The 17,236-nt window shown below is 38.5% G+C and overlaps 1 protein-coding gene and 1 long non-coding RNA gene across 4 annotated transcripts in view; one reads left to right on the top strand and one right to left on the bottom strand.

Annotated features, from left to right (window-relative positions):
* OBI1 (ORC ubiquitin ligase 1) overlaps window positions 1-10,787 on the top strand; it is a 51,100-nt gene extending 40,313 nt beyond the window's left edge. For all 3 annotated transcript variants that reach the window (XM_001362775.3, XM_056808002.1, XM_056808003.1), the window contains one exon: window positions 7,980-10,787. In XM_001362775.3, the coding sequence (XP_001362812.2) occupies window positions 7,980-9,525 (1,546 nt within the window). In that variant the 3' untranslated portion in view covers window positions 9,526-10,787. The remainder of the gene's footprint in view (window positions 1-7,979) is intronic.
* Window positions 318-8,067, bottom strand: LOC103100570 (uncharacterized). Its single transcript, XR_471530.3, has 3 exons — window positions 7,942-8,067; window positions 5,818-5,957; window positions 318-2,222 (listed from the first exon to the last, which is right to left on the bottom strand). It is a non-coding gene; the product is annotated as an uncharacterized LOC103100570 (long non-coding RNA).
* Window positions 10,788-17,236: the final 6,449 nt, after the last annotated feature.

Raw genomic sequence — 17,236 nt, 5'->3', positions numbered from 1 at the left:
TATAACTGTTTCAGAGGACTTTGTCCTGGGCCCTTTTCTCTTATCCCTCTATATTGTTTCATTTGGTGAGCTCATCAGCTCCTATGAATTCAATTATCTCTATGCAGATGATTTTCTTTTTATTTTATAACTTAACTGCTTTTTTCCTTCAAGTACTTCTTTTTTAAGGCATATTAATTTTTATATATAACTTAATATAACATGTAACATAATATGCATATGACTTGTATATAGTAAATTCTAATAAATATGCTTATCCAAGGGAAACAAATTCTCACATTAGTTATATTCAAAAATCTATCCCATTTTTTCCCTCCTCTGTTAGTCCAGGTAATTTGTATTTTTGTGAATATTCATCCATTTCACTCAAATTATTAAATTTGTTGGCACATAATTGGACAAAATAACTCCTAATGATTGTTTTGAGTTCAACTTAGTGGTAAATTCATCCTTTTTGATGCTCATGATTTTTTTTTAATCATATTAACCAATAGTTTATCTGTTTTCATATTGGTATAGCTGTAACCTCTCTTCCACCTTCTAGTCTCATACTACTAAATGCCTAATGGACATCTCAAACTGAATATACATCTCAAACTCAGCATGCCCCAAACAACTTCTTCTCTTTCTTTTCAAGCCCTGCTGTCTTCTCAACTTTCCTATGATTGTTGAGGGTACCATCATCTTTCTAGTGGCCTAGGTTTACAATCTCAGTGTCATCCCACCCCACATATCCAGTCTGTTGCCAGGTCTTAAATTTCTTCTTCACATCTCTTGTATACTTTCCCTCTTTTTTCATTCACACAGTCAGCACCTGTTCAGTACAGACCTTCACTGCCCCAGGCATATTACAATAGCCAGATGGTTGGTCTCCTCACCTCAGATCTCAACCCTGTCCAGTCTTTATTCTCCACAGCTATTAATTTGAACTTCCTAAAGTATAGGTCTGACCATGTCATCACACTTCTCAATAAATTGTAGTGACTTCCTATTATCTTAAGGTTCAAATATAAACTCCTTTATGTTTTAAAGCCCTTCACAACCTGAACTCTTTCTGCCTTTCCCTCTCCATGTACTCTAATGGCCTCATTGCTACTCTTTGCCCATGAGAGTCTGTTCTCCTCCTCAGGGTCTTTAATGTGGCTGACCCTTATACCTGGAATGCTCTCCCCTCCTCTCTTCCAGTTTTCAACTTTCTTGTCTTCAAGGCTCAGCTTAAATTGCAACTTCTGGAAAGGCTTTTCCCAGCTGCCCCAATTGTTGGTGTTCTTCCACTGAGATAACTCTGTCTAAACTATATATATATATCTTCTTTGTACAAGAGTGTTGGAGGAATGAGTACCTTAGCAACACTCCGCATTTTCTGTCAAAGTCAATCTTTTAAACCTTGTAAATTGAAGTGGAAAATACAACATTGTTTTTCTGGTAGGTATCATGAAAGACTTCTTTTACAATAAAATGTAAGCTGAGATTGGTTCTAATAACATGGCCTAGTTTTTATATATATATATATCAAAGTTAGATTCTGAACCCAGGAACTCAGATGACTTTGTTTGGTTGCTTTATCTTTACTTTTCAGTCTAGACTTGGAATTTCATTGATTTAGAGAACTCTTAGGAAACTTTCTCTATCAAAGCAGATCAGTTGCTGGAGTGGAGAGTAGGAGCATGCTGTCTGCTTGGTTACTTTCCCAGGTTCTCACAATCAGATTTTCACTCAGATGTCTATATTCTATCATCCAAGCCAAACCGGTACTCTGTGATCAATAAGTGCTGAAAATATTTTGCCTTTAAAAGAAATCTGGCAGTGTCACAAGCACAGTATCTATTTTTCATATAATTAGAGATGAGACTGTTGAAGCTGATTACCACTCAAGGGCTGATAGATGTGGCTGAAAAGACCAGTGTATATCTTTTGTGCTTAGCATAATTAAAGTCAATATTTGGTTGAAGCAACACATATCCTAGATTCACATTCTAACTACACATGCTCAAAATAACATCCATACCAAGGGAGTAAGATCAGGGGCACGTGTAGAAGGGTTGACAGATGACCTCACCAGAAGAGACTGGAAATGAGGAAGAGAATGTAGAATGATGATGTGGGTTGTCTAACTTTGGCTTTAAGATCTCCAAGGAAATTCCCTCTCATGACATCCCATTCCATTTTTGGACAACCAGATTGTTAGGAATTTTTTCTGACATAATTTCCATCCATAGATTCTGAAGATAAGAAGTAGCAGAGTTAAAATTTGAACTCAAGTCCTTTGACATCAAACCCATTGGATTTCCCATTGTACAGTATTGCATTTTGTTAACACACACATATATATATAGCACTTTGAAGTTTACAAATTGTTCTTGAAGTTTACAACTTGCTCCCAAGTACTCTTTAAGGTCAATTATTATAAAGAATGTTAGCCCTTGTTTTACTGCTTAGAGAACAGCAGTTCAGAGCAGTTATGATTATCCAGCTTCACACAGCTAGTAAGTTAGAACACAGACATAGGACTTTTGATTCAAGGATCAATGGTTTTGTTTTTTAATCAGCTATATACTGAGGCCCAGTGCTGCCTTTTACTAGTTTACTAGCTGGTAAGTTTCCCTAAATGGAGTTAATATTGCTTGTATTAACAAGATTAAGTAAAAGATGATAATGTAGGTGACTATTTTTTGTGTCAGAAAAGAACAGTATAAATGTGGTGAGTAGGAGTTGTACTTATGTTAAAATTACTTTAATCAAAGTTTTGAGGGTGAACCCAGAATCACCTTATAGTTAGAATAGTGCAATTTGAAAGAACACAAGATTTGAAGTGCAAGAACCTGAATTCAAGTCTTGATTCTGCTACTTATTTGCATGATTTTGTTCAAGTTACTGTAATTTCATGGCTCTCAGTTTCCTTGTCTGTCAAATGACAGACAATCTTTAAGCTTCCTATAAGTCTTAAATTCCATAATTTTGACTCATGTTAAAATAGCCTTTTTGATTTTTTATGAACTTGAAAAAAACACATGTTTTTCATGGAAAAGCTATTAGCAATACCCGAACTCTTAAATATAGGGAAGATATCAAGAGCAGAACATTGTTCATCTCTTGTGGCTCATGTATTAATATAGGGATTGACCAGTTTTAAGAGAATGAAATTATTCAGCATTCATTGCTGATTTCCTTTTTTAAAAAAATCTTCTCTTACATGGCCAGTCTGAGAATTACTTTTGCTTCAGTCTGCATATTATGAACATGAATATTTGCTACAAGGTTTTTATTCTTAATAAGTGGGGTGAAATGAGAGAAGAAATGTATTTTAAAAAAACAAACAGATTTGTGTCACCATCACTTATATAGCCCCTACTTGGTGATCAGTGGTCATCACCCTAATATGATAAGTGAGATAGGTGAGATCATGGTTGGATTATTGTGCTAGCTTTCTGATTGTTCTTCCTGCCTCACATCTCTCCTGTTTCCAATTCATTCTCCACACAGCTACAAAAGTGTTTCCCCTGAAGCATGGATATTATCATCTCACTTTTGTATTTGGTAAATTCTGCTAGCACCCTATTCACTCAATAATAAATAATAATAAAAATAACAATGGCAGTAGTCACAACTAACATTTACATAGCTCTTTATAAATATCACAAAAATCCTTGGAAATAGATGCTATCCTTATCCCAATTTTACAGAAGAGGAGATTGAGGCAGATGTTAGGTGACTTGTCCAAGGTCACATAGCTGGTTAGTTCCTGAATTCCATTTCAAATACTGATGTTCCTGACTCTAGCTCCAGTGTTCTACCCCACTGTACCACCTAGCTATCTCATTATAATTCCTCTTTTTGGCACTTCAGGCCCTTCACAACTTGGCTTTTCTACCTTAATATATATATATATATATTTTTACCTTTATATATATATATACATATATATATATATATGTATCTGTATTATATATATATATATATATATATATATATATATATATATATATAAACTCTCCTTTATTTACTATTGTTTCAGGCAGAATGGCCTTTTTGCTATCCTGACACATAACTTCTCACATCCCCATTCTTTCATACAGGCTGTTCCTCATACCTAGAATGAACCTTTTCTTTACCTCAACTGCTTAGAACCCAGATTTACTTCAAGGTGCAGCTTAAGTTCTGTTAACTATGTGAGGCTTTGACTTAACCCACACATAAATAGGGACTTGCAATTGCCTTGCATATATTTATATGTAGACATGTTGTCTCTCCTTTGAATATTCCTGGAGTGCAGGGACTGTTTTCATTTTTGTCTTTGTTTTTCTTATACCTAGTACATAATAAGTGTTTAATAGATCATTGTTCATTGATACCACTGACTTTTTAATCCAAGTATTATTGGTCCAAAGGCTTAATGATCATTTGTCCAGGATATTCTAGAGATTTATCTATAAGGAAGCATGAGACCAGAACCATAGAATCTCTGAGCTAAAAGAGATAACATTTAGCATCATTTAATCTATCCTCATTTTATAGATGAGGAGACTCAGTTCTCTAAAGGGAGGACTGAAATAGAATCAGAGACTGAGAAATGGAATACACCTAGTCTAACCCCTTCAATTTATAGATAAAGAAACTAAGACCCAGATTGTTATGTAATGTGTCCTAAATCACTCAGATTATCTAGCAGAGATGGAATTTGAACCCAAAACTTGTAACTAGAATCCAAGTCCAAAGTACTATGATATCTTTCATGGCTGAGGCATCTAAGGGATGTTTCTTGCTTCATTTTTATTCTCTGTCTTTCATCTCACAACATTTTTGCTTCTGCCTCAGGATGGAGAGAATTACTGTAAGTTTCAGGTTAAATGTTAGTATTTTGGATTCTCTTCATTGAATAAGTTGGTGGACATTTTTCTTTTTCTCTATTCTTTTGCTTAAAAATAGCCTGAAGCATTAAAACAAATAAATGAAGAATCACAAAGTCCTATCCAAACTTTAAATCTAATGATATCACAGCAATTTATTAATTAGTTTATTATTGCAAAACATTTTAATATTTAATAGATAGTGATGGCATTATTATCTCATTTTACAGGTGAAGAAACATTCCTAGAGATAGAATTCCAGAGTCAGATTCTGAACTAATATCTTTTGCATCCAGCTGTACCACACAGCCTCTTATGAATTAAAATCTTCTAAGCTTAGGGATTGGAGGGAAAGATCTTTGTAATTGGTATATCCTTACCAAAGCCTTTACTGCCTTCTCAAACATCCCTCTGCAGCAGTTCATATATTACCTATTAGTATTGCTAGGTTTTCAGCAATTTGATTTTTCACCTGAGGACACTTGTTATAAAAATTACACTTGAGAATACAAAGCTTTCTCTTGGTAAGCAAATTAGATGTTGCAACTTTTCCTCTTTGCATTAAATAAACATATTACATAATTCTTCCATTTAAAACTTGCCAGATATGTATGTAAATGTCAAAATCTTTTCAAAAGAAAATCTCTCTTGGAGTAATCTGGAAAATGTATTGCTAAGTTTACCCTAAAACTTTATATACATTGATCAGAGGTTGACTTTTTAATATCAGGATTCATGTTTTGAAGTACTAAATTATTAATGGAAACTATAACATATGTTGGCATTGTATTTAAATATTCCAGCTGGCAAACTTTAACTTCCTTTACCTCCCTACTCACAGAATACATGCTCCTTGTCCAAAAGGACAGATTTGTTGCTATTTCCTTTTAAGGAGCTAAAGGGAATATGTTTTCCCTTGGAAATGTAGTTAATTTCATAGAGCAAATCAATATTAGGAAATCATACATACCTCAGACCTCTTCTTTTAGAACAGCATAGATCACAGTTCCTTTAACTCTTCTAGAATCAAACTAAATAGTGACAGCAGGACACAAGGCCTTTCTTTGGTGACCTGGATAGATTGTGGCTGCCTCTAAATTAGGGATGAAACTTGGAACAAGAGAGAAAAAGGAAGATTTGTTCATTTTAAATAAAAATTATGTCCTTTAGGTTTTAAAGACCTAGAGAGAAAAATACAGATGTATATGGCTGTAGCAGCAAATTTAATTCAAAGCTACCTGCTATGTACAAGGTACTAGAATTACAAGTTGTGTGTGTGTACATGTGCACAAAATAATAGTCATGATAGTATCTGCCCCCCAGGAACTAGCATTTTATTAAGGGAAGGATTCTTACCATTCTTTTGTGTGTAATGGACCCATTTGGCAACCTGGTGAAGCCTCTGGACAGACCCCTTGTAAGAATAATAGTTTGTTGCCCACATTCATAATTGGAGGACATGATAAAATTTCACTTAGAGGTTAGTGAAAACAAAGATGTCGGGTTTTTTCTCCATCCTAGTTCATAGACCCCCTAAAATGTCTCCATGGACACTTGGACTGTAATTTTTGACCCCTGGTATTAAGAGAATTCCAGACTCTACACAGATAAGTAGTAAGAATCAACATATGCAAAGAATGGGGCCAGAAAAAGCACTCTAGCAAAATCTGAGAAAGGAAGGATCAATCTCAGTTATGCATTGGGAGGGGGTGGCAAATGAGATGGAGAATAAGCAAAATTCAGTCTATTTAAACTATGGAAATGGCCTTTGGAAACACATATGTCAAGGGTGGAGATATGTCAGGTTTGGAAAATACCATTCAGTCTCATTTTTTTATAATTTATCATTATTGTCAGATATGTAGTGGGTACTCAGTTGATACTTGTAACTGGCTGTGTTGTAGGTTAGATTCCTATCAAAGTAGGATGCGTAGGAATGTAGATATATTAGAAACAAGTACAGTCAAAGAATAATATCATAGATTCAGAGAGTTACATAAATTCTTAAAAGTCACCTAAAGAGATCACAAGCAAGTGTACCACTGACATATCTCAGACAGTAGGTATCTAAGATTTAGAAAATGTTTTGAGTGAATGTTTATTTGGATGGAAATGTTTTTATTTTGAAGTAGGGTAGGTAAGAAGAAGGAAAGTAAGAGTAGGGGTAACCTTTTAAGGTTAAATACATTATTTCATCAGAAAACATTTGATTCACTCCTGTTATATGTATTTTCCTGGTTCCCCTGTTGGTGTACTAGAGCATTCACCTGACCAATACCTGCTCTCTGGGGAAAAGATCCATGAAAACAAAGTAATGAGGGAGGATTCTATGATATGTTTTTTTCAACCCCAATTTTAAATTCTTGTTCTCAAGAACAGTATGAAAATATTTTTATGTAGAATGTATCCAAACCACAAGCACAGATTTTGTATTTCAAAGTTGGAAGAAATGAGATTGATGTCCTACACAATAGTAAAATGCCAAAAATAAGTAGCTCTGGAATGAGTTAAAGCACAGGACTCAGGAAGGCTGAGTAAAAAGCTGTAGACCTAGGATGGCTGTAATTGAAAGGGACCAAATAAGTATTTAAAACCACCTCTCTCAGGACTGTTAAGATTTCTGAATTTCAAATTGGCATTTTATATTTGACAAGGTGACATTGTGTAAGAAATGTATTGTAAAACACGGCTGTACGATAGGAAAATGATTGAATGTAAATATTTCAAGATGTGGACTACTGTTCAAATGTTATCATAAATCTTTGCCATTGTTTTAGGGGATAACTCTTCATGCATATTTGAACTGAATTGATAGGTCTAGCTCTTGGAAGGGTAATCTTCAGATAATTTCCGCCTCAGTGTTACTAACGGTCTGATTTGATTAGTAAAGAATGCTGATAGCTATTAACTATTGTTATTTTTCTGCAAGTTAATATATAGGAAAAGCCATTATCAAATTTTAAAAAATGATGGAGTATGTTTATGTCCCCATTCACTAAGAAGACTGACATTTCAGTGTTATCTATATGGAAGAAGATGCAATTATTTGTGCTCTTAAACTTTTTAAAAGGGAAAAAAAGTATAAAAACCGTACTTCAGTTGAAAGATTAATTGTCCTTCCATTTCTTGCAGATTTGGCAGATTTACAGTTGCTGCTCTTCAGTCCAAGGTAGAACAGTATGAGCGAGAAACAAATCGCCTCAAGAAAGCCCTGGAACGAAGTGATAAGTATATTGAAGAATTAGAATCTCAAATCTCACTGCTAAAAAGCCCAAGTGAAGAAACTGAAACTACAAACTCTATTAGCCAAAGAGTACTTTCTACAGAAGGCCAAGGAAACAGTTGCCCTGAGGAAGGTTCCACAACTTCAACAAGTAAGGGAGATGGTGCCAGAAAGCAGCCTATTCCACCCAACCCAAGTGCTACACACCTTACACAGCCTTCAAGTAGTAGACTCTTAGATGTTAACTCTGCTAGTCAAGAAGGCTCGAGTGAGAGAGAGACAGAGTGTTGTAAGAACAAAGAACTCTTCCCAGAACAGTTAAAAATCCTCTTAGATGTCCCTGATTCAAGGTTGGATACCTGTTTGGAAAGACAGTGGAATAATAAAACTGGGAATTGTGAACCATATAAAGATGAGGAACTTTATGATCTCCCGGCTCCTTGTACTCCCGCTTTGTCTCTTAGTTGTCTTCAGCTCAATACCCCAGATAACAAAGAAAGCTCCCTAGTCAAAACAGAGAGTGTCAGAAAGCACTCACACCACCTAAGAAAATTGGTGTTTGATGATTTTTGTGGCACTCCAAGCAATTGTAGCAAAGATTCCCTCCCGGACAATACAAATAATAGTGAAAATGAAAAGAAATCAGAATGCTTCACTTCCCCAAAGTCAGTGTTTTGGGATTGTTGCCCTTCCAATTTTGCCCAAAACTTAAATTTTGAAAGTTCAGAGCAGAATACAGTTGCAAGTTCTTCTGGAGATTTGTCATTGAAATCCAATGAGAAAGCGAGCTCCTGTTTATCTAAAAGGTTAAATTCTATTCGCTCCTTTGAAATGAATCGTACCAGGACATCCAGTGAAGCCTCAATGGATGCAGCTTACCTTGATAAGATCTCTGAGCTAGACTCCATGATGTCCGAATCAGACAACAGTAAAAGTCCCTATAACAGTTTTAAGTCAGCAGACATGGAAACGCCAACAAAGTTAGCACAAAGCAACGAATTTTTGGATGACTCTGAAAAAATAGAAGAAAGAACTAAGCCAAACCTTACAAAATGTTCTCAGTTGCTTGATCAGCCAGGAAATAGAAATGAGTGGAAACCCACTTCTTTTTTCATCCTTTCACCACCTGACCAAGAAATGAATGAACACTTTCCACTCCTCCCCTCTCCCAATTCAGGAACTAGTGAAATCAAACCCCCAAACTGTTTGTTTCAGAGGGAGTTTTCCCAGAATCTTTTGTTTAGTAATTCACATAGGCTATTTGATGATCAAAGGTTTGGGCCATCTTTTTTCAAGGTGTCCTCAGAGATGCACAGTGTTCACAATCACCTTCAGTCCCCATGGTCTGCTTCCTTTGTGCCTGAAAAGAGGAATAAGAGTATGAATCAGTCAGCAAAAAGAAAAATCCAAAGTAGCCTTTCTAGTGCCAGTCCATCTAAAGCAACTAAAAGTTGATTCAGTTCTATTGAAAAGATACTAGTTGTCTTTGTCCTGAGAGGAAAATGGAAGTTTCTGAACTGTTGTTTCCAGCCTACTCCCTTGCCCCTCCAGAGACATCCCAGCTAGTTTGTATTGATCCTTTTAACCAAAAAAAAAAAAAAGTAAAAAATGAATGGGCTAGGCTTCACTTCCATACTCCTGAGAACCTCCTCATGAATAATGCCAAGAGCTTGGCTTTCCTTTGAGTGTTTTTCTTTTTTATCATCATCATCATCATCATCATCATCATCATTGTGAAGTATCAGGGTGGGTATATTTTGTATTTTTGTATTTTATTTGTCAGATATAGCAGCCTGCTGGTAAGGAGAAGCTTGTAGATGTTAAATAAAATCCTCAGAGCTGTCTGTAACATCCATCAAACATTTTGTTTCCATAGCGCTTTTCTCAATATGTAAATTCTCTTTATACCTGCCACCATTATTTTATACAGCAATGACCTGACTTTAGGAAAGGCTACATATTGTGAATTAGCTCTATAGGCATGAGTTTATTGGAGGTATCCTACATAATTTTTGAGTTTGGGGTTGTTGTTTTTTTTATTCTTCTTTATCTAGCCAGTATAGGTACGACCTCAAAAATGGAGAAGAAAGAATCATGGTTTTCAACTTCAAAGTGGTTGGTTTTTTTGTTGGTTTTGGTCCCCCCTCCCCCCCAATAAAGCTGAGTCTGTTTACCTACCTCTTTATGGAAAACCGGAAATTCAGCTTACTCTGAGTGGGGAAATATGATAACTTCATGGCTTGGATATAGAGCACTCTAAGTTCTCCGTCCCATATTCTAGCTCTGATGATGTCCCAGGGCTACTTATTGAAGTGCTGGACTTGCTGTTTGCATGACACTGTGCTTTATCGAAACCACAGTCTTTGTGCATGCTAGCATTGTTGCTTGCTCTGTTTTCCATGCTTTAAGAAAGTTAGGTTTTGGGTAGTCATAGAATGTTTCTCTTATGTAAGATAAAAGTGCTTTTTCTTTTGTGGGGAGTGTGCAGGGGGTGGGGGTGGGGAAGAATTAAGCACAATTTTTAATTTAGGTTTGGAAAAGCATTTGTTATTCCAAACATTCAGTATCCCTATACAGGCCTTTAAAAATGGGTTTGTATGCTAATGACTTGTTTACCTAATGTGCACTGAACATTTTACATTAATACTGTACTGTTTTACATTAATACTGCATGCTTTTCTATGTGAATTGAATAAAGGATGTCATAAGCACTGTAATCCTTGATGTTGTCTCAGATATGGAAGTAGCATGCTAAGACCAGGAGGACTGCCCTTCTTATCACTTTTCATTGATCTGAAAGGCTTAAATAAGCTGTCATAAATTTTCCCCAAAATTGGAGAGTTCTCCATTTCCTTATGTGCCATGAATGTTTTTTGATTGGTCAGTATGGACCTGGGTAAGATAAAACATAATTTCATGTTAATAGAAAATGTTCCTATAAGTATCTGACTATTTTGCCTTCATACCATCCTGATGACTCTGGACTCCCAGGTGAAGCATTCAAATCTGAATCATTTTTTCTAAAGCTGGCACACACAGAGCAAAAGCATTTTCTAATTCTGTCCACAGTTAAAGAAACAATGTTTTATTTGCTAAGGATATATCTGTTTTTAACATGTGGGCACTAAAATTCTGTATTTAAAATGTTCTGACATCTAAATAGTGAATTAAAATGTGTCCTTTCACTTCCTTTATATGTGATGAGGCTATCATCTGAATGACCACTCCCTTCTCCCTGCCAGCTCCCCAAAAAGTACTTCACAGGATTCATTTTAAAAGTAGTACATTAGGGAGCAGCTTGGTAGCTCGGTGGATTAAGAACCAGGTCTAGAGACAGGAGGTCCTGGGTTCAAATCTGGCCTCAGACACTTCCCAGTTGTGTGACCCTGGGTGAGTCACTTGGCCCCCATTGCCTAACCTTTACTGCTCTTCTGCCTGGAGCCAATACACAGTATTGATTCCAAGATGGAAGGTAAGGGTTTAAAAAAAAAAAGTAGTACATTTATAGTCTGGAAAACTGAAGAACATTACACACACACACACACACACACACACACACACACACACGCACACGCACACGCACACGCACACGCACGCGTGTGCGCATTTTGGTTTGGCATTTAAAAATCACCACCACTGTTCTCTGATTTGATTTTCAGTACAAAAAGAGATAAAATGGTTGAATAATGGAAAGATGTAATATTTCTCAAGAATTCTTTTTAAAGCAGTATCGATTTATTTGAGCTTTCTTCCCAAATGGTTCAGATTAGAGTGCATTTGAAATGCAGAATATACTTTTAGAAGAAAACCATTTAAGTCACAAAATCTGCATGCTAGTACATACAGGTACTAGTATTTAGTCGATAGCCCAAGTTTCTGCATCAATAGACTGGCCCTTGCTTGTCAAAAACTGAATAGATATGGTAACATTACAAAATTTGGGAGTTGAGGGTTTAGTTTTACCTTATGGCATCTAGTTGATGACACAATTTCTTGCATACACAAGTTCACATACAATTTAGAGTGGAATTTTTGGAACTACTATTTGTTAAAGAATGCTTTTTTAAAATTGTTATTTCCCTGGGAGCTGCTGGGTTGCTCAGTGGATTGAGAGTCAGACCTAGAGATGGGAGGTCCTACGTTCAAATATGGCCTCAGACACTTCCCAGCTGTGTGACCCTGGGCAAGTCACTTGACCCCCATTGCCTAGCCTTTATCACTCTTCTGCCTTAGAACCAATACACAGTATTGATTCCAAGAATGAGGGTATGGGTTAAAAAAAAATTATTTCTCAAGTTGCACTTAATTCATGCTGTTTTCCTTCTTTACAATCAACTTCTGTGTTAGCTTTATTCAATACAATAAGTTTATACAAATATTCTTTTTTAAAGCTTTAGATCAAGGTTGTTGAGAGTATTAAATTGACTCTTCTTGCTATTAATTTTTCGTGGACAAATAACTAGTAATCAAATAAGGAAATTTCATACCAGGAACTGTATAAAAATGCGAATAACTGTATTTTAAAAATACTATTACAAATCCTCAATAAGTAATTTGTCTTCATATAGGAAGTGAGGAAATATCAGAACTTGATTTTTTCTTTTTACTTTGGTTGAAGGATAGCAACCTTCATCCAGTTTAAATATGCCCATAATGTTTTCTTTTAATTTCAAGAAATCAGCTGATAACAAAATTGAAAATTCTCTTTCGAGGTTTACAACTCTCCAAAGTATGGAGCTGCTTGATTTTCTCAGAAACTCTGAGTTGCAACTTCTTGAGTTTATTTGTTTCATTAATTAACTAAAAATAACTTCTCCAGCAGAAACTAATCTGGTCTCTTGGCTGTATAGAACTGTCATTCACCTGATTCAGTTCAGCAACTCATCTCTAAATTCCCTTAGTTTTTGAGGCATGGCCCATGTAGTGAAAGAGGAAGTGACAGTCATGTAGCTAGTATGGACTATGGGTAGAACTTGGACCCAGGACTTCTATACTTCATGGGCCCTTACCCATTATAAGATCCTCCCTCCATCCTGGTTTCTCCAAACACAATTATGCCTATTGCTTACTCTTATGTTCTGTTGTTCTGTCATGCCTGGGGTTCTTCGCACACCAGCACTGGCCATGGGAGTTTCCTTGGCAAAGAGTACTTCGCTGTTTTCTTAAGTGACTGGTCCTGGATCACACAGCTAGTGTCTGAGGCCAAATTTGAACTCAGGTCTTCCTGACTCGAGATCCAACATACCACTGAGCCATTTATCGAGATTGTCCCTATTCTCTGATAGCTGATAGTTACTGATTGTCTGCTGCTATTTAAAGCGTTACAAGTTCTAAAGAGAATATATTGGTTTGTGACCTTAAAACATCTCAAGAGCTACTGTTATTTTCTTTACTGTCATTATGATAAAAGGAAATAATGTTGTGTGGAAAGATGTTATTGGGTGAAAAGGGAGAAGGAGAGTGATATGGAGGAGGGAGAGGAACATTAGCTAGGGGCAGCTAGTTCCACTGGGGCCAGTGTTAGAAATGGGTAACGGTTGAATGATGATCCCTGGGGTTCCAGACGGGCTTTGGGTAAAACGTATTAACTGTTGTATTGTGAACCAAGGTCCAGTTAAGCAGAGTCTCTGTTCCCTACCCCATTCCATTGGAGCTGGGACCTTGAAACGTGCATTAGACCGTTCAAAAAATCCTTCACTTTGGGTACTTTAGGATGGGACCTACAGTCCGGGTCTCCACTATAGCCTATGAATTATGAGCATAACGTAGCCCTTTGGTAAGAAGGGTTTCCTAAAGACTCCTATGAGTGAGTGCCTTCCGTTCCTATTTGTGGGAGTTCTACGGCTCAACCTTTGCCCATCATGTTGAAACTTTATCCCCTTAATAATGCTTGGCAGATAGAATGCCTTTTAAGCAGTGATCTCAAAGTGCATTGTGAACATTTACTGCCTAATTCTCGGAACCCCACTCTGATCTAGGAAGCATCTATTATCCAGATATTTGAAAGAACCCATCTATCTTGGAGCAGAGGTGCTCCAAAGCCGTTTGGACTTCTGTTTAATAATCAGACTGGATCATTCTAGAACATTTTGCACTGTATCTTCGTTCCTTTGTATCCTGGTCCTTGGCGTTTGCCCCTCTCCCCCTCCTCTCTCCTGTCTTTTTATTACCCTGCATATAAATCGCCAATTATTACCCCAACATCCTCCCTCCTTCCCAAGAAGGGAATAGAGGAGGAACCCCCTTTCCAGGCCTTTACTTCCCCTTCAAAGCAGTTACCCTAGGGATTTGCTCCTTGTGGAGGCGGGGGAGAAACACTGGTAAAGAGAGGGGCTGGTGGTGTCTCTAAAGTATAAAAAAAAGTCTTCCCAGAGGCCACGACGGAGAGGAAAACTCGCTTTTTCTCTTCTGCAATTGTGTCTGTTTTTTGTTTCCCCTTTCCCTCCCTGCTAATGGTCCCGTGTTCACTGCCTGGGGCAGGCGGCCTGGTGGCTAGACAGCTGTTCCCTGGGCTCTAGAAAGGGTCAGGCGGTGGCCAGGCTTGCAAATCACTTTCTCCATTAAGCTAAAGCCAGCTCTCCCAGGGAGTAGAAGGGGCGCCCCGCCTCGAAGACGTTTATTATCTTCCGAGTTCAGTGTGCTCTCGCCTGAACCAATCCGGACCATCTCTGGGGTCAGCGGTTGGGTCTTGGACTCTTAGGATCTTTCTGGAAGTAGCTTCTTCCCCCACGAGTTCCACGGAGCTTTTCAGCCCGTCTCTGGGAACCTTCAAACTCCAAACTAAGCAATTGCAGGCGAGTCCGTCCTGCGACCCGATTGTTCGTTGTCCAGCATCCCCGCGGCTGCCTGCTTTCCGCGGACAGCCCCCTGGGCCACTCGGTCCTGGGACTGAGCGACCCCGAACTTGGTCGTGCAGCCTCCCGGCGTTTGAAAAAAACTCCAAGTGTCCAGCCGATGCCCCCACCCAGCCCACAGGCCCCAAGAAGTCCCTTTTGCGATTTATTAGTATTATTTTTACTGCTAACCAAACCTGGTGATTAAGACGCGGAACTAACAAAGAGTTTTCCTTCCACCTTAACCTTGCACACAATCCTTTAACAAATTAATTAATCCTAATGAATTAACACTTCATTTATTTAAACGCGCTACAGTCCATGAATTAAATTTTCATGCAGTGATTAAAGGCTGTTAAAATATGCATGATTTCGTTAAAATTTTATAATAAATCAGGGCAATGTGTTACATGACAAGGCAACTATTTCCCAGCCCCTCGGAACGGGCTTTGATTCGTGCGGGGAAGAAGGAGGGGGTTGCTAGGGGAGCGCGCAGTTGCTGGCTCTTGTGGCGACGGAACTCAGCTCAGATCTCTTTTCCTCTTAACTTGCGGTGTCATTGTTCCTTCTTCGCTTTCCAGACCCTTTCTCGAGTCTTTCTTTCGGAAGGAGAAAGCGTCGTCTGCTTCTGGGGGGTGGGGGGTGGGAGGGGTGGAGAGGGAGGAGATTCTAGGAGGAGGGGTAGGGGTGGCACGAGGCAGAGGACTCCACCAAGTGCAACTCCTCGGTTAGGTGTGCTCAGTTGGTGTTTAACTAAATGAGCTGCGTATTTACCTAAGCAGCTACGAGGCTCCACTTCGGGATCCTGCGCGCCGGGGCTTGGGGGCTCTTCCCTGTTGTTCTTTTAATTAGTCCGTATTGGTGTCAGGCTAGTAGTTGACTTGGGGGCGGCGGAGAAAAAGGGGGAAACTTTCACAAAGACCCGCAGAATCACGGTATCGTGGGGTTTCTTTCCATCCCGGGACCTCTTAAGAGGCTCCTCCAGGCAACTCGCTCTTCCAGCCTGGAGGGGGCAGGGATTGCGAAGGTGAGCTTCTTGCCTTCCAGGGGACCGAAATCACCAATGAAGCTTTTCCATTTTTAATAGGACACCATTCTACACTTTGGCTGCAAAAGCAATTATGGCCGCGTGTACACCAGTAATTAGCAGGCCTGTGCTGATGCAAGGAAGGTCCTCATTAGGACCTGGAAATAGTTTTTTATGCATTCACCCATAGGGCTTTCTGAAGGTAGGTTGGTTTTATTATCCGCAGGGGAACAGGTTTTTCTATATGTAGACTTTTCATAGCTAAATAGGACATAGTGATTGTTAGTGAACTTTACCTTTTAAAAAATCCCTCCTCGAATGTAGTAGGCTTTTTTGTTTGTTTGTTTTTGAATGGTGCTACCTCTAGGAATACCTTGAGAAAGCTCGGGATACGTTTAACTGCCCTGGGGGGTGGTGGGAAGAAGGAAGCACCTAATGGAAGTTGTATTTGAATAAAATGGGAACTGGAAACAGCAAACAGCCGCGGCTTATTCCTATAGATTACTCACCAATCCCCAAATCACTCCTTTTTCCTGCGTGTAGCAAAGTCTTGTATGAGGTGTTAGTATTTAATATTCTAATCTGGAGTATATTTGTCTTTGGGGAACCTTAAAAGAGGAAATCAAATACAATGGGTTACAATAACATATAAATCCTTATGCTTTGGGAATAGAGGGGAGTGGAATGGTTACTGGTGACAGGCAGGTAGGGTACAATAGGGAAATTCGCCTCTGAAATTTGGAGCAGAACAAAACTGGTGGAAAAGTAGATGCTTTCTCCATGCCTGCCTCACCCTCTTTTTACTGAAACTGCTGGGACATTAAAATAGAGTTACTGCCCAGGCGTTCCCTCATGAACAAGACCCTCAAAGCTTCCGATTTACTGCGAGTTGTAGGCTGGCGCTTCTCTCCATGAATGCGAATGTTCCCGGCAGGAATACAATGAACAGCGAGTTTTGAAGAGGCATTAAAAATGCACTACCAGAATTGTGAGTCGGCCAGAATGCTGCAAATTTGGGAGCCAGCTTCTGAAAAGCAAGGAGAGAAGCTATGTAGGAAAGGAGTTGAAAGGGCAGAAGAAATAAAGAGAATCGGGAGTGGGAGGAAGGGCCAGAGGTGGGGAGGGCCAGATTTGTCTGGAAAGGAAAGCTAAGAGAGCACAGAGCAGAGAAGTAGAAGTTTTCCCTACAGAAAGATACAAACAGGAGAGAGAGAGACAGAGAGAGACAGAGAGACAGAGAGAGAGACAGAGAGACAGAGAGAGAGACAGAGAGAGAGAGACAGAGAGACAGAGACAGAGAGACAGA

This window comes from Monodelphis domestica, chromosome 8 (assembly GCF_027887165.1).
Source record: "Monodelphis domestica isolate mMonDom1 chromosome 8, mMonDom1.pri, whole genome shotgun sequence".
In the NCBI taxonomy this organism is placed as follows: domain Eukaryota; kingdom Metazoa; phylum Chordata; class Mammalia; order Didelphimorphia; family Didelphidae; genus Monodelphis; species Monodelphis domestica.
The sequence above is the reverse complement of the archived record's forward strand: the minus strand, read 5'-3'. Positions and strand labels throughout refer to the sequence as shown.